Raw genomic sequence first — 18,276 nt, 5'->3', positions numbered from 1 at the left:
TTCTCCTGTCTGGAGGAAGTTCATGACAGTGCCAGAGGTGATAAGATGGCTGAGTTTATTTATCAGTGATGAGGGCAATGGCTCCGTTTTAATGGTGAGGCACACCTTACAGGAAAATGTTGAAGTTTAAAACTAACCTTAAGAATGCACAAAGGGAAGATTCTTGTAAGAAGGATGAGATTAGTGATTTTTTTTCCTTTTTCCTTTTTTTTTAACCAATTTTACAAGAAACAGAGGAAGATACATGAAGTGTGAAGAACTGGGAAAGCGGGATATCCAGTAATATCAAAGTGTGAACATTAGTTCATGGAAAATAATGGAAGATATGAGAGAATAAAGAGAGAGTACAATATTTAGTATGTGTTTAATAATATGGGAAGTGAAAGAATACAAGACCTGTAGAAATACTAAAAAAAAAAAGGGTTTGAATATAGCCTTGAAATATGTAATAGAAGAGTTGTCATTAGAAGGGTAGTGCTAGCTGCTGAGGTGGTTTTAATTTGCTTTACATATAGAGTATTGAAGGGACCTAATTGCAACTGGTAAAAATGTGAAGCGTTAGAAATCATTCATGTCATGAAACTTGATCAGTTATTGAAGTGCATAGGTTCTATACTTTGTTCTGTGATTGCTTTGGAATGTTGTGTTTCTTAGTTCTATTTCCTTGTTATTTATCTTTAGGGGGAAAGGAACAATGGCTTTGATGTCCTCTATCACAACATGAAACATGGACATCTGTCAACAAAAGACTTAGCAGACTTTATAAGAGAAAGGTGAGCATCCATCCTTGGTAATCTTGGCTTTTTAATATGCTGTTTGTGCTTTTTATTTAAGTTTGTCATCATGTTTAACAGTAACATGCAAAATACATAAAAATCAATGAGCATTTTAAAATATCTCTTGTATCCTGTGAGAATATCTAGGTTTATTACATTCTCTAAGAACTGAACAGTGACTCTTAAGCATCAATTAATAACAAGCTTCTAATTTTTCAGGTGCTAATTAAAAAACAAGAGTAAAAACCTAGAATTGTCACATAGGTGTCCAACAGTTTGTTCAAATGAATTCTGATTTTTTTTTTCATGTTTGGAAGAAAAGCTATAATTTAAAGTAGCAAAATTTTTCGGTCTTTTTAGCAGTTTTTGTCTGTAGATGTAAAATAAAGGTATTAGCAACTTCTGGTATGATCTTAAAATTTATACCTTCAGATTAAGATTATGAGAAACTAACTTTTTTTAAAGAAAAAGGAGTGATACATAGGGACAAGAAAATATTATGAAGAAAATAACACAGGTTCTTCTCTATGGGATGGAAAAGACAGAACTGAAATCTGCAAATGTCACAACTTCCGAAACAGATGACTTAGTGCTGGTTTTAGTTGTTCTGTGAAAGAAGAGTTCTGCTACTGCTACATTGAACAGAACAGTTTTCGTTCTGGATAAAATCAATTATATGTCTGCTTCAGAATTTTGTCTTAATCCCATTACCCTTACCAGATGATACAAGGAGAAACCTTGCAAGAGACTGATTGAAGACCTGTTTCAGTGAAGGTTTTTTGCAGTAAAAGCTGTCCAGCAAAACAGCTTTTGATTTCTGGAATTTTTCATCAAAATTTTTATTTTGGCCTCAAATAAATCTTAACAAAGTTTCTTTTAAGCTTCCACAAAATGTAACAACCACAACAGGTACTCTGAGTGCTGACATTTACATAGTTTCAAAGTGAATTGGAGAAAATGACAGATCTTTCAACTAAGCAGAAACATCTGAGTTGGAGTGCATGTGTGATGGGCAGTCTCCTGTTGGAAGGACTACACAAGACAAGGAATCTTGTGTTTCAAGAATCACTGATTCCAGCGAACACATTACGATACTATATCTGGCTTGGATTCTTTTCTTTATTATAGTGACATAAATAAAACTTAACAGTCAATTCTACACAAAATTCCTAGCAAAAATAATGTGGTATTCTAGGGGTTTTTTCACTCTGTAAATTCCTCCAAATGAAAACTTAAATGAGATGTGCCTTTGCAATCAATGTATAAAATATTTGGACCTTTCTCCACATATTTAAAATTCTTCAAATAAAGTTCTGCTAATTAATTCTAGTAATTTATAAAGGAGTCATTTATTTTTCCCCAGCTAAACAAGTTTAAATAACATTTAAGACTAAAGATATTTAAGACTAAAGACATGAGGATCCATATGGGCACTTTATCCTTAATGAGAGATAAAGAAATTTTATTTCTGTTCTTGTGCATGAATAGGATGTGCCAAAGATATATGTAGCCTTTTTACAGCATTTTTGTTAATATATGTGAAAAATTTCATTTCTCATTAACAGACTGAAATTCACTAAATCTTAGTACTACATTTTAATTTACTTGGCAAGGTTTCATCATAGTTCCTTAGAAGCGGCTTGCTCTGGGTGAAAACTGAAAACTGCTGGATAGGTAGAGTCAGGTCTGAGTTGGTGATAATACTTTCAACGAGTTAGAGTACTTAACCTTTGTATGTACTGTTTGACAGTAGTCACCTAGTTGGTCAGGATTGCTGGAATCTCCAGAACAGGCACAGAATTTGTTTGGGGTTTTTTTTTTTTTTATGGAGTGATCTCAGAGAGAAAGGAAAGGTGGTTGAGTGTATCTGGATATGCAGACTGCTTAGGTCACAAAGGATGCATGTCTGTATGAAGCCAGTCTCTGTCACTTTCAGTGTTGAGAATAGTGTTTTGGTTGTGTGCAGCCTATTTGGGGAAAAGTCTATTGTTCTCTTTTCTCCAGCCTTAGAAATAGTAATGAAAACAGAAAAATTGCATGGAACGTTGGAAAACTTTATTATAGTCAGCCTAAGAATTTTTTAAAAGATTTTTCTTTCAAACCTTCTGTAAGAACCTTCTGAAATTACAGATTTTTTTCATCTGGAAAAAAAAAGTGTCTGAAATGTGTTTGTTTGTAATAATATATTATTTCTATAGTATATCTGCTGTTCCAACTGAATATCCCTAGAAGGAGCAGAAGGTTTCCTCCTTATCTGTGTTCGTTTAGTCAATACCAATTCAATTTTCAACAGTGTTGTTTCACTTTTCATTTTTGGTTTTGAGTATCTTTTAATGGTCAAGTACTAAAGAACTGAGAGACAGTTGGGTCTGTGGTTCAGAAATACGTCATCTGAAAGAGTGAATTTTGTGGCAGACAATCTGCTCAGTATTGGTAAGTCTTGAATAGAGCAGCTTATCTATCTGTCTGTGGTAAGATAGGTATCTGTTATATTCTTGATAAAGCATGTAGAAGTTCATTTATAAAGAAGAGAAAATATAAGAAGTTTGGGCTGCACTGATTTTATTTTCTTTAAATACAGGGAAGATAATGTCTTAATACTGTCAACTACTTTGAGGTGTTAAATACACACAAACACAATTCTTTATGTGTAAAAACCACTCTGCACAGATGGGAACTTAATGGGTATTGTTTTGGCTTTTCTCCATAAGTTTTTCAAATGTTTTTCGGCATCACTTGCCTGAAAGTGTCATAAAAAGAATCTTCTTGATCAGAAGAAACTGTCAATTCATATATTCCCATTTAACTAAAAGGGGGGGAGGGCGAAGCACAGACCTAGGAAATGTAGAAAACATTGCTAGAAGCTATTGAGCATTAACCAAAATACATTATTCATCATCATAATTAAAAAAAATTAGTGTATCTTCTGGGTGTCTGTGTGTTCCTGTGCAGTGAGCAAGAATTTCAAACCTTGGAAGCTTTTTCTTATCATTAAAATATGTACATATATAGACGGAGGATAAAGTTAATTGACTTCTTTGTGGCCAGTAATTTCACAGTTATTTGTAGGTGAGATTTAAAATGTAATTCACTTGTTGCATTTTACAGTTTAATCTCCTCCCAATTGATAGTCGAACTGACTGTTTAGCTATTTTCAAAGTTCAGTAGGTTTAAATACATGTACCTCTGTTTCAGGTGACTACTGCTGCTCTGTTTCATATTTTCATGAGAAAACTCTTTTTCATTGTGAAGTGTTGCTCTGAAGGAAAAATAAAAACCTCTGCCTCAGCCATAAGTGGGCATGGTATAACTTGAGACAGTCATGAGTTCTTAATCTCCCTTTCTTTTCCTCTCTCTTTTTCCCCTGAATAGAGTTATTACACAGCATGAAAGAAATTGCTGCAAGATTTTGCATTTTCAGGAAAAGGCAATTACAGTATTCTCTCAAATCCAGGATGCTTCTAAATCTAAGTTGACACTACATATTGAATATTGATTAAGGATAGAAAATTAAAATGGTGTGTATCTTTAGTAATAGGAGAATAAGCAAGACTGATGGGGAAAGGACTGGCAAGGGGTCACTCCTGTAATACTTTGTGTGTGACTGCCTGCTGATTGCCCTGGTGATTGCCCCAGCAGAGGTTCTAAGGAGGACATCTATGCTGACCTTTGGATTTTGAATCTGCAAAAAGACAAGTAAAATTGTGGGTTTGAGTGCAGGAAAATATACTGAAACATTATGTGGGGAAGAGGTTTTCCAAAATAAATTGAAATGTATTGAGACAACCCTCTTTAAAGATTAGTATAAACAGTAGAACACAATACTTTACATTGCATGTTAATTTTACAGTTTTACAAACTCAAATACCTTTATGCAAAGAACTTAAGCAAACAAAAAGCCATTCAGTTTGTTTATTTCAATGTTTTAGTTACAAATCTATTTGATTTTGGTGCTCTGTATATCTCTGGTGTTTAGACAGTGCTAGGCAGGTGATTGTTATGTCACTTTGTTCTAACTGCTACTAAATAATGTTAAAGGCAGAGAGGAACAGCAGATAGTATAGTATAGGAAGGAGGGAAGGAATCATCTTTTTCAAGTTTTGACTTCCTAGGTTTTGCTTGTTTCTGTTCCCTGCAACATTCTGTCACTGGGTTCTTAGAGTTCTTATTTTTTTCTAATATACTTCTGATTTTGCATATGTTTTTTGAGGGGTCATTAAGTAAAAAGTCCCTTGTTTTGCATATTTATGATGCATATTTGTCTGTCTTCAAATATCTTCAAAATTTCGGTTATGCTTATAATGTTTTTCTTTGACAGGGCTACAATAGAAGAGGCATATTCAAGGTCAATGACAAAACTAGCCAAATCAGCAAGCAATTACACACAACTTGGGTGAGTAAGTGTACATAAGAGATAAATAAATAACTGTATTCATGTTATGAATCAAGTTTGATTCTGAGTATTTTATTGATGAAGTTGAAAGTAGTACAACCTTGCCACCTTTAAAAATGATTGTTAGTTCTTCAGTAACCATGCAAATGTCATATAACTATATATACAACAAAGACAGTACAGTTCTTTATTCACAGTTCAAAACAAAAACCAACAAAGCCCAAACCCAGAGGAACTGTCTGTTTCTCTGTATCTAAGGCTGAGTTCCTTTCAGTATAATAAAGAATGTGACTTTCTGTCCTATGCTCCCAAGCCGATGATAGAGAGAACATATGGTCTGCAAATGTGGCAGTAAATTTATTTATTTCTATTATTTCTGCTTTCTGGGGTGTTATTTCTGTCCTCAGAGATGGTAAGAATGAGACTTTTCAATAGATTTATTCCATACTTTAATGAAAGTCTTATACACGGGGTAATGTTTTTAAAAACTAGAATGATTGTTGAGTGTTTTTTCATTAGAAAGATTATACCAACAAGAATTCAAACTTCTTAAATATGACTAAATTTTTTTATTTGTAGTAATAACAGCCAGAATTGTGGGCAGCTTTTGTCAGTGGATAATTTGATACCAGTTGTTGCTGCTCTTCAGAGGTTTTGTATCTGTATCACTGGTGTTGGTTTGAACATCAGTGCTTTAAAGTTTTAAACATGGAAAAATCAGTAGATAAGATTCTAAGTACATTTGAAACATAAAATAAGAATTTATAGCAGTTGCTATTGGTTTTGTTTGTTTCTGGTTTAGAAACAGTGAACTTCTGAAAACTTATCAATTATCCCTTACCACTATTAAAATATATTTCATATTTCTTCAATCTAGGACATTTGCACCAGTTTGGGATGTTTTCAAAACCTCAACAGAAAAACTAGCAAGCTGTCACTTGGATCTTGTGCGGAGATTACAAGAGCTAATAAAAGAAGTTCACAAATACGGAGATGAACAAATCAAAGCTTATAAAAAGGTTATTAGTTTTTTCTTATGCATGTCCAATGACTTGTTAACATTAAAATGGTTTGGTTTTGACAACCATGTGATATTTGGCAGACTAAAGAAGACGTTTCAGGAACATTGGAAGCAGTGCAAAATATTCAAAGTATCACTCAGGCCTTACAGAAATCAAAGGAAAACTACAATGCCAAGTGTGTTGAACATGAACGTTTGAAAAAGGAAGGAGCAACACAGAGAGAAGTTGATAAGGTAGTGCTGTGGCATCTTAATTTGATTCACTGTGTTGTCAATCAGTAATACATTCACTACCTCATATTAGTGAGTGAAATGCTCACAAAGGGCTGAAAATAGAAGTAGTAGAAAGTGGCTATTTCATAATGTGCATGATATTTTGAATACTTACTCCGTTTTGTTTACAATTCCTTATCTGTTCTAACTGCACTGTAGTTTTAATTCTTTATTTTGTATATACCTGCATCATATGGTAATTTTGTTTACTGGCTTTTACAGAAATCGTGTATAATTGTTTCAGCATCTATTATGGTTTTGGTTAAATTTCCTTAGGTAAATACAGAAGCACTCAATGTCCTTTTTATTGAATTAAGGAATAGAGGGGTGTTCTCCTTTCAGTGAGACATGGTAGCTAATTACACAGTATCTTAAGTCTGTTCCATTAAGAAGAAAAACAAATTAACGTTGCTTTTAGTGCTAATTTAAAATGTTCCAATTTCATGGACTAGATACCTAAGGATGAGTATTTGGTACTGTGCTGGGATTATGGGGGAATTTGATCTATTCATAGAATCATAAAATGGTTGAGGTTGGAAGGCACCTCTGGAGGTCAACTGGTCCAACCCTGCTGCTCAAGCAGGGCCACCTAGAGCCAGTTGCCCACATCCAGATGGCTTTTGAATATCTTCAGGGATGGAGACTCCACCACCCCTCTGGGCAACCCATTCCATTGCTCAGTCACCCTCACAGGAAAAATATGTTTCCTGATATTCAGAAGGAGCCTCCTGCGTTTCTGTTTGGGCCCAGTCCCTCTGGTTCTGTCACTGGGCACCAGTGAAAAGAGCCTGTCTCTCTTCTATGTACCCTCCCTTCAGTTCCTTGTACTACTGATAAGATTCTCTGTGAGTCTTCTCCAGGCTGAACAGTCCCATCTCTCTCAGCCTTTCCTCATAGTAGAGCTGCTCCAGACCCTTAATCATCTTAGTGGGCCTTTACTGGACTCTCTCCAGGATGTCCATGCCTTTCTTGCAATGGACAACCCAGCACTGGGTACAAGTAGTCCAGGTGTGGCCTCGTCAGTGCAGAGTAGAGGGGAAGGATCACCTCCCTTAATCTTTTCCTGTTTCCAGGAAACTAGTAGAGGAAAGAGGTCATGTTTCCCTGACTCTTTGTCTTCTGGTTTTAAATCTTGATACCTCTGCCTGCTTCTATTTCAATGACATGATCTTTGTAGGACTCTGTTCATATTAGAATGATCTTAGTGCCTTTTATAATGGTATCTTGAAGGACCAGATAGAGCTGGTTGTTGTCTTCATTGATAACAAAAGTGATCTTGTTGACCATGTTCCGATTGTTTTATTTTTGATATAAAACTAGATTATTTTTTTTTTCCTAGCTTCTGTTTCCAGTGACAGTCAATGTTGGATTCTAGACATGAATCAGAAATATGTGGGTTGGCAGATGTTTTTCTGCCAGTCTGTTCAAAGTACAATTTTTCTGAATTCTTGTAAATAGAATGAAACTTTTCAGTAGGAAAAGTTGACTTGATGGAAGATGTAGTATTAAGATGTAGCATTATCCTTGTTAGCTAGAAACAAAAAAAAAGTTCAGTCTGATGTCTATGTGAGAAGGGAGAAATAGAAGCACTATAGAGTGCTGTTTTATGCATCTTCCTTGGATACTTCTGTTTGAACAATTAGTCCATAGTTGAATGCTCTGAAAGTACTTGATATATGTTTCCAGTGGGAGCAAGTAACCATGACCATCGCATTTTTCAGTTATGTCTTTATTCAGATTTACACTTGCAGTTTCAGAAATGTGGTGACAAAGATTGTATTCATTTATTTTTCCTTTGGCAGAGAATAGGTTTTTTAGTTTTAGCACAACATAAAAAAGTATTCTATCACAATAACAGAATACTTGTGATATTACAGTTATTGCACTAATTACGCTAAGAGCTAATCATAAAGCCAGATATGTAGTGAAATACTTTATTGAAGAATCTGAAGAGGTATCCAAGTCCTTGCAATTTTCATTGCAGCTGAAATCTGGTGTTAACTTGCGTAATAATTTCCTGTTGTTCTCTGACATGTGAACTTCTCTATTTATAGTGACTTGACAAAAAATTCTTGACTGATCCTTATACTTTCTCTTACTGTAAATTTGCTAAATAGAGTTCTAGCAATTGCTGCATCTGAGAATAGACACATCCTGTTTTCAGGAGAGATTACTAGTTAATCATACAATGTGCACGTGTTTCATCATTTTGTCTGTCCCGTTGAGTAGTTGTTTTTTTGTAGACGTTCTTCAGCACATAACACTCACAGTTTCCTCATCATTAAACATGATTATAAGAGACAGAATATTTTTGCGGGGTTTTTTTTTTTTTTTTTTTTGGTTTTGGGTTTTTGTTTTTTTTTTTTTCGCAAATCCATGCATTTGGGATTATGTAATGCTTTATGAAGAAATTTATTTTTGAAGTCTTTTAACTGGTCATTTCCTTCCTCTTTAGTGGTTAAGGTTGGAATCACTTTATTTTAAAACAAACTCAGTTATTTCTGAAAGCAGGTGTTCATAGAGCACCTTCTAATTTCAGCATAGTACATGGCATTTGGGAAACAAAGTAGAACTGTTTTCTTCTCAGTAATTCCCTTGTGCGAATGTGCGAGAGTGAGAATCATGAAGTAAAATTCAGGAAAACTAACTGATAAGATTCATACAACCTGTCATGCTCTTCTTTTAATGCCTGAAGGATCCATATTGTTCAAACAGTGAAGTATTTTCAGGCTCTGTTATTCTGGATGTGTTTTTAAGAGAACTGTGCTTTCCTGATTTTTTTTTTTTTTAACCACTAACTTTGTCAGAATTCTGCAAATAACTCTGCTCTGCATTCTGATCTGGTTTTCTTTTTTCTGTTGTAGATCTAAATATTTGAAAACAGCTAATTAGTTCAGCAATACAGTTTTGATTTCAAATCGGTATATTATAAATTTATTATTGCTGATAAGGGGAAGTGGTTTAAATTAGTTGCTTTGTTACCATTTTATGTGGTTTATGTATAGCTTGACTAGAAATCCCTAATGGCTTGAATCTGAGTTACTTGGTGGTGAAATTTTGTAATGACACTTCACTGTTTTGATATGCCACTTCTAGATCATCCTAGGCTTTCTTTTAATAGTGTCTTTAAAAACCTTGGATCAGATCATATGTGTGACATTTGACACTTTTTTGTACTGACCTACAGGCAGCAGTTAAATCAAAAAAAGCTACAGATACCTATAAACTGTATGTGGAGAAATACGCTGCATTTAAATCTGATTTTGAACAAAAAATGACAGAAACTGCACAGGTAAGTGCTATAATAAATGAGTTCCTTTTAAAATAGATCAATAGGTGCTATTTTATGTCTGAAGACACCTGATATCGAAGCTTTTGAAAAATTGATTCAAGATAGAATTATCTCCTTTGGAAATCAATATGAAAAAAAAACATTAGAAGTAATACATTTGATGGGTAACCACTGACCATGTATGTTGTGACAGCACTGTCCGTGAGTGACACAATTGAACACTAGCACTCCAAAAGACTTTTCTTTCTCTCTCTCTTTCTTTTTTTTTTTTTTTTTTTTTTTTTTTTAAGTCTTTAGGAACTAGACAACAAAATGAACTGGAAGTGGTGTAGATGCATTGATGAATCTACATGCATGATTATGTGGGAGATCTTGTGAATTGCTGGACCCGCAGAACTTATTCATAGGTGTTTTAATATTGGGATCCATCATGGATTTCTCATTATCCTTCCAGCAAAACACTTTAGTTATAGTTTGTTAAGAGTGTCATCCTTGGGTTTACTTGAGGTTGTGAAAAGCACTGGCATCTGTTCGTTTGTGGTGTTTATTTGGCTTTTTAAACACTTTCAATCTGTATTCCAGGGGATATCAAGTTCTCTGTATCATTGCATATGCTGCTTCTTGTTATGTTTTAAAGTTTCTTTTTCAAATCTGTTGATAACGGACTTTTTCCTACTGCACCAGATTTCAAAAAGCAAACTTCTTCATTTCTGCTTTTAGTAGGAATAGTTGAGGACCGGTAGGCATATTTATTTTTAGTTGCTGGTTTAGTAAAGCTTTTACAAGATAGGAATTTTCTTTTTGTTTGAAAATTCTTTGCTCTTTCCATTAGTGTTAAAGATTAATTTTCAGGCAGAGATGGAATTATCGGGGAGAATCATTCATACTTGTGTTTTTAACGTGTAAGTGGCAAAGTGTTAGGGTTTTCTGTAACTCCTTGGAAACTGAGGTTTCACAGCTTGGGGATGTGTAGGCTGACACGTAAAAAGCTGACCTGTCCTCAGCTGTAAACTGCTTAGTTACTTTGAGACCTTCATTAGAATTTGATCTATTTAATCTCTGAATAGATACTCAACACAGCTGTCAGAGGAAGGATACCACATATATCACATACCAGAACTCTTCCCTCGCACTGCCCAGTCCAGGCTTTTGCAACAAAGAGGTGCTCTAGTGCAAAATTCTGATTTTAACACAACTGCTACTTTAGGAGTCTTGGCAATCTTTTCATGAAGAGTTTACAGAAGGCATGTTTTTGTGCATATTCTGACTTGGTTCTGGTTGAAGAAGCTGTGCTCCCTATGCTTTTCTTTTTAGTTTGAGTTAAAATTGGTTATGTACATTATGTTTCTCTCCTTTCCAAAAATCTGTGACTTTTTAATGATTTTTCTATTGTGGGGTGTAAAAAGTGATGACTGCAGTTAGTCAGTGATATACAAAGGCCTTATTAATAATAGAAGATCAACAACAAAATTCATGGGTACTGGTCTAGGCCATAAGCCCTGTTGTACTTAGCTGAACCCAGGACACATGAAAATAAGACAGCTGCTACTTTTGACTGCAAACTAACTTAAAACATATGTTCAAAACACAGCTTCACACATCAGAGATGAGAGAGAAGTATGTGCTTCTTCCTTCATCAAGTAATTGTGCAAGGAGTACCTTTTTAGTATTGTAGAACTAATTAGTATTGTAGAACTAAGCTAAAACTTTAACCCAGAAGAAACCTACAGTCTGGTTTATTAAAGGATCACATAAGCATTTGTGCTGGCACAAAAGTAGAGGCAGTGTGGTATCAAGCTACTTTAAGCTGGTTTAACAGGCGACACTGGCCTGGGCTCACTTGTGTTTGTGTCCACCATACACATTTACATATGTTGCCTTAGCATTGTGTGTCTCTTACTGTAACTTAAAATATTTGCATACCAGTTATCCCCAGGCAGTTTGACTGGGATTAGGATTGGAATTGGTATGTGTTACTACAATCATTTGAGAATTTTGGGACTAGGCAACCTTTTTAAACTTAACTAATACGTATCTTAATACAATTCTTGGAAACAAGTATAATAAAAAAGCAACAAGAGAATCATTGAAGTGTACCATTACTCCTAGAGAGTTTCAGACTGACATGGAACACATACGGCTGCTACCCAAAATGGTAAACTTTTGATACTGCTCCTGTTAATGTAACTATTACATTTCCATAGTAAGCATTCCAGTAACTCCATCTTTGTGTGGTTTTGTGTAAATTGCAATGCAGCCTGACTTTTGCTGTAGACCCCACCTTTTCCTACAAAGAAATCAAGTAATACAGAAAAAATACTGAACTGTTCCATTTATTTCTTTCAAGTCACATGCAAGTGTGGCTTTTCTGGATCAAGAAGTTCATACCCTGTTTGTATTTTAGCTTGCTGAACCCCCACCGAAACAGATCTTGTGAATGCTTCTAATCCACTGCAGAGCAAGTTCAGGCAGGTTGCTTTAAATCTTTATTTAGTCTCACAAAAGCTTCATGCTGTCCATTCCTTACCTCACAAGAAAGAGACTGTGTTTACAGTAGTTGTCTTACTGCACTCTGAAACAATAAGAAAAAACTTAACAAGCATGATTTCAATAAGCCGGTCTTGCTAAACTGCACTATGAACTTGTCTCCAGTGAGCAAAAAAGTTGTGAGTAGTGAAAATGAGTTCTTCTTTAGAATAGACAGAAGATAAACATGAAATGGGTTTTATTGTCAGTGAATTAGTGAAGAGAAACGTAAGGGGTTTCAGCAAGCAGATTTGTTGGGTTTTTCATTATGTGCTAAAAATAAATAAATCCATTTAAATAATCCACTACAACAAAAGAATGAGAAAACTAGCAGCTTATTTTCATATTTAGAGACAGAATATGAAGATGCTCTTTGTTAATCTTTATTTGTGTTATTGGGTAGGTATTACAAGTCTAAACCAGGCTGAGAGGTGAAGGTTGGGGTAACGAAAAAAACCCAACAACCACACATTTTTACTATAATGGATGTTACAGCTGGGAAAATCTCACCGTGGTTTTGGACTGCTCTGTGTTACTGTGTTTGGGGGTGGGAGGGGTGGGGAGTTAGGATCTTTTGGTTCATTTACATTTTTTCCCAATACAAAAATGGTACAAAGTTACCCCTCACCACAAACCACACTTGTTTAAATGTCCTTAGTTCCTTAATTGCAACAACCTTTTTAATTAATACTTAAATTTTCACTTAATGTGATAATAAACACCTGGAAATTTTCCACAGCTGCCAACTTTGGAAATTAATATTGCCATTCTGCGAGTATGAGTCATATTTTGGAAATTTGTTTTAAGTGTAGCAGTGTAGCTGCATCTGCAATTTGGTTGCAGGAGGCCTACTTTGAAGATGACATGATAGGAAAAATAACAACACTCATGAATGAATATGTGGAAGCCTACTTCTATATGAAGCACACCCTGTATTATCTTAATTTAGAGTACATTCACTGGAAATATGCTAGTTTGGAAAACAATCAATGAGGAGTGTAATTATTCTCAGCTGTTTCAGTGCAAAATCAGTTGTCTTAGCTTAAGTATGTTTTATACTGTTCACATACTATTTTTCTGAGGATAAACATTTTGAATTGCTGTGGTATTCTAGTTAGTAATGTCCTCACTTAGCTGTCGTTTTTTGTTAGTCAGACTCTACTGAGGTTTTTCTTAACCTGTTTTTCCTCTTTTGTCTTTTGTTATTTTACCCGCAGTTATCAAAGTGACTTGTGATATGTGATTTTGAGAGACTGAATTTTAAAATATACAGTCTTTCTAATCTCAAATTGCAAGTTATGTTTTTTGCTGTGGTAAACATGGAAGGTTTTATTTTGGTTAAAGCAGCAGGAAAATATAGTTCCCTGTTGTTTAGAAATGGGATTTGATAGAAATTCCTCATTGATTTTTTTTTTTCTAGGTAAAGCTGTAGTTTTCTTAGCAACTGCATAGCAATTGCATGATACAACAGGATGCTTTATTTGCCAGATTTCCACCTTGTTAGAAGCTTTTTTTTTTCTTTTAATTACATAGCACAGTCAATTACTGGAAAGCATCAAATAGCTGAAAGTGCTGAATTATTGTTTAAAAGTTAGAACTGAATAGAGTTGAGTTTGGATGATTTTACATTTGAGCAGCCTACACATAAATAACGTTCAGGAATGAGTAATAATTCATTTTTAAAAAAACATTAAAAAAAATACCCTTTTTGTAAAAAGGAGTAATGTTTGCCTAAACTCTGAATACTGAGTTGGACAGCTAACAATCCTGTCTAGTGATTTTTCATTTTTATTGTAGCTTCAGTTGCTTGCATTTGTTGGGTCATTAACATTACAAATTCATTTCAGTACACCTTTTAAAAATGGACTGATCTTTCAAAAGGGAAAGTAAACAAGTTGGTTAATGATTATATCTTTGATATGAACGATGCGGTTGTGTTATAATACCTAGCTTTATTCTTTGATCAGAACCTCTTTGTATTATGTACTGTACAAGGCCAAGATCTCTCTACTTCAAAGACTTTACATCTTAAGTATAAAACAATAAACAAAAAATAAGGAAACAGTTGGAGGAGGGGGATGCTTTCCACTGACATAAGAGTAAAAAAAAAAAAAAAAAAAAAGTCTTTAAATGGCCAACTATTTTGATAGTCATTATAGAGCAGAGTTTAAAGGAGACTGATACCTCTGTTTTGCAGATTTATGGGGAGCTCAAACCAAACATGAGGGAAGGATTGTTGGCATAATCTCAAAAGTTGACTTTGTGTTAGATTAAAATTAGATAGTGGAAAGAGGCACAAATTGAAAGAACATGTTGTGTACATTTGTCGACACCCTGATAGCGAGTGACTGGGAGCAGATATTGTAGAGGTGGACCATAGATAGTTTTGAAAGCAAAATAATATGGTTTATGTAATAAGGCAATCAGTAGGAGAAGTCACATCACAGAGTAGGCTGCAGAGGATGACCATATCCTCTGTAATTAAGAGTAAGGCTGCTGGGGAAAAAAAAAAACCTGATTGATGGCTAGAGAGGAATGTAAGTATGGCAAAAGAAAAAGTGAGATTGGAGAAGTTAGATACTTGACTTGTCTGTATGGAGATGTGTTGGGGAATCAGAGTAGCAGGAGGTGTGAAACGTGGAGACATGCTCTTCAGAGAACCCTATACAAATTGGAGAGAGAATTAAGTGGTGCTCCAAGGTTTGGACACACTTAAAAGGACAGTTACAGAAATAGGAAGAGAACTACGAGCAAAAGTAAACAAATATTTCAAGACAATTATGGTTGATTGTTGTGGAGGATGAGAACATTTTTAGTTTTGATCTTTGGCTAGGGAGGGGTCATTGAAAACATTGGAGGTGCTTTTAAAATGGGTGTTAGCTGACGTGTGATAAAATGGAGTAAACCTAAAAGATTATATGCAGTGAGTTTAAAGATCAAAGAAATTAATCACAATTAAAGAATCAAAGGATATAGGTTTAGCTAGAAAAAGAGAAAGCATGCATATTTTGTGAGCAGAAGGAGACAGTGCCAAGAAGGAAGTGCAAAGCAGATTAAGAAATAAGATTTCTGGGTTTAGATGAAAAAACAAGACTTCAGTAATGGAGAAAAGAGGTCGGTTTTTTTTAAAACACCTTCTAACCCTGTTTCCTTTTGGTAGAAATACCTAATCTTTTTCTGTTTCTTTTTTTTTTTTTTTTTTTTTTTTTTTTTTATAAAGATGGATGAAAATTTAAAGAGCAAGTAAAAAATTTTATAATGGATCTAAAAGAATATATTGTATTTTAAAGTACATTATTTCATAACTGAATTCTGCATCTTCGTTTCTTAAACATTATAATTACCATGGTCAAGATTTGGGGGAAAAAAAAAACCAAACCCAAAACAAAACCAACCAAGCAAAAAAATGAACGGGTGGGGGTTTTTGTTTGTTGTTTTTTTTGGGGGAGGGGGGTTAGGGGTTTTTGTTAGTGTATTTAATTATTAAAATTTAAGGTTTAGTCTTTCAAGAAATACTTTCAGTATGATTTCATTACAATTTCTTGTATTGGTTTACAGAAATTTCAAGACATTGAAGAAACACATCTTCTTCGTATGAAAGAGATTATAGAATCATTGTCAAACACCATAAAAGAAGTTCATTTACAAATAGGAGAGGTAAATTATTTTTTTTTATTATGCTACATATATTTCCTAACTATTAAGTGGAAGATTTGTTACTGTGTTTATGGTAATTACAAGATCACATCTTTCAAATTATGGTAAATCCAACATAAGCTCTAATTTTTATGGCTTCCTGTTGCATTTGTAAATTCAGCATCGCAAGATTTACAGAATAAGTCTGAATAAATTTAGTCTCAATAGAAAACAAAATATTTTGACAACATAAAGAATTTTTAGTGTTTTTTGAAATTCTGTTCTCTAGGTATTGAATTAGCACTCATTTCACACATAATTGGGATACTTCTGCTATTATTTGATTAAACTTGAAATTATATCAATATGAAGTTTCCAAATTTTTGTCAGTAATGGAATATTTTATAGTGTCTTTTCTTTAGTTGGTTTAATTAATAATGCTCAGAAATAGTTCTTAATTTTTAGATGTTTTGAAGTGGAGTTTTATTTGCATCCTGTTAGAGTCACTATTTTCCTCAGTTTAGAGGTTTTCTGCTAGTAAGTAGTGATCACAAGGGTCATACTATTTATTTCTAAAGCATAGACATACAGCGTTGTTGGAAAAAATTCTTATTAAGAATACGCGGTTGTTCCTTTGTCATACCAAAAACATTACAACAGTAATGCTTTTACTCAAGCAGGTGGGAGCTGTGATAATACAGTAGCAACAGTTCACGCCCTTAACTGGTGCTTGGCTTAGGAGACTGCTTGTCTTCCTGACATGGTAGTGGGGCATATTGCTGACAAATTCAGAAAATGATATACGCAAGTCATTTTGGATGGAGGAAATTGAAGTAAATTCTAGACATTTCATCAAACTGTATTCTTTCATTCCTAATTTGTAACTGCACTGTACACACTTCCTAATCCTAAAATGCCTGTTCGTTTCTGTAAGCCCTGTAATATATTTTAGAGGGAAGTATTTTGAACTTCAACTCTAGAGAAAACTACTTAGTTACATTCCTTCAGTTACTGTTTTTTAAATTCCTTTTGTGTGTGGTGTGTTTTTTTTGAAGGTGCATGAAGAATTTATCATTAACATGACAAATACTACAGTTGAGAGTTTAATACAGAAATTTGCTGAGTCAAAAGGAACTGGCAAGGAAAGACCTGGTAAGAGATTAAAAAAACCAGAGTAGGAAATGTTAATTTTAAAACTTAAGTTTTCCACTCTTAATAAAAGGTCAACCCCCTGTTTGTTAATGTGCTGTATTTTTAAGGTACTTAAAATTTCAAATTCTCAGAATTAATTAGTTTTGATACAAAATTATTCATAGGAATTGATAACACACGATTTTGTGTATGTGTAGTATTTGTGTTCATAAAGCATGGCATTTTTTAGCTCTGAGTTCCTCTATGTAGATCTTCAAGAAAGCTTTTAAACTATACTGTTCCTTGGTACATTAGTGAAATTTGTCAAGAAACTGAAGTTCCTTGCACAAACTATGTGTTATTTGCTATGTGTTTCTGCATAAATTATACTTCAGAACATGAATATAGATTTATTAAAAAAATTATATTCAGAACAGATGTCTATAAAGCTGCTTATCAAACTTTTGGAACAGTTGCATCAGTTTATTTGATTAGTTTACAAAAGTGTCCGTTTAAATAAATTGTATATAGATTGTTTCTTCACTAAGCAGCAAACTGAGTAGTGCTTTCTGAATGTATTGCTTATTGACTGTGGTATATAAGACTTTTTTAAAAAGACCATATCATAGTACTGTGTTTCTAGCATTATAGGAAGAACGAAGAGTTTAATATTAGGGCGTGAATATACGGTCACTAGGTGTATGAATACAAGAATTCAGTAGTTCTGTTTTCTTCAGCACTGACAGTTCGGACTAGCATCTCTCTCCTCTAGTATAGAAGTACAAATGTCTTTTTGAGAATAAGGATACACATAACACAGTAGGTCTGAAGAATTTATATTATATTATTAAATAGTATTATTAGGTATCTTACAGTGCCTCTGTTAGGTGTTTTTAATATAACATTGTTTCATATTCTTTCTGTCATCGACTAATGCTGATAGCCGAGTGGGCTGAGGTAAGACTGTATATGGAACAATTTTCAAATCTTTCCTGCGTATTCTGCAATTTCTCAGTAAAAATTAATGAAGAAAAAGTATGAACTTCACAGGTTCAAGTTACATGGGTCTGAAATCAGGAAATTTAGTGATAAGACCTGTGTTCAGACTAGCTATTGTGAGGTGTCAATCACTAGGGATCTCCATCTTGCATTTATGATTCTGATTCCCTGGGTTGCAAAGACACTTCCTAATGTATGCTAGAGCACTCTGCACTTCAAGTCATCCATG

The 18,276-nt window shown here is 34.2% G+C and overlaps 1 protein-coding gene across 1 annotated transcript; it reads left to right on the top strand.

Annotated features, from left to right (window-relative positions):
* Nucleotides 1–674: 674 nt before the first annotated feature.
* Nucleotides 675–17,069, top strand: LOC104403725 (FCH domain only protein 2-like; the record flags this gene model as incomplete). Its single annotated transcript, XM_010011961.1, has 7 exons — nucleotides 675–773; nucleotides 5,095–5,169; nucleotides 6,047–6,188; nucleotides 6,272–6,424; nucleotides 9,651–9,755; nucleotides 15,840–15,938; nucleotides 16,973–17,069. Coding segments are annotated over exons 1-7 (724 nt in total), but the record flags the coding sequence as incomplete, so codon positions are not given.
* Nucleotides 17,070–18,276: the final 1,207 nt, after the last annotated feature.

Source organism: Nestor notabilis, unplaced genomic scaffold, assembly GCF_000696875.1.
Source record: "Nestor notabilis isolate BGI_N333 unplaced genomic scaffold, ASM69687v1 scaffold623, whole genome shotgun sequence".
Classification (NCBI taxonomy): domain Eukaryota; kingdom Metazoa; phylum Chordata; class Aves; order Psittaciformes; family Psittacidae; genus Nestor; species Nestor notabilis.
This window is presented reverse-complemented; position numbering and strand designations above follow the sequence as displayed.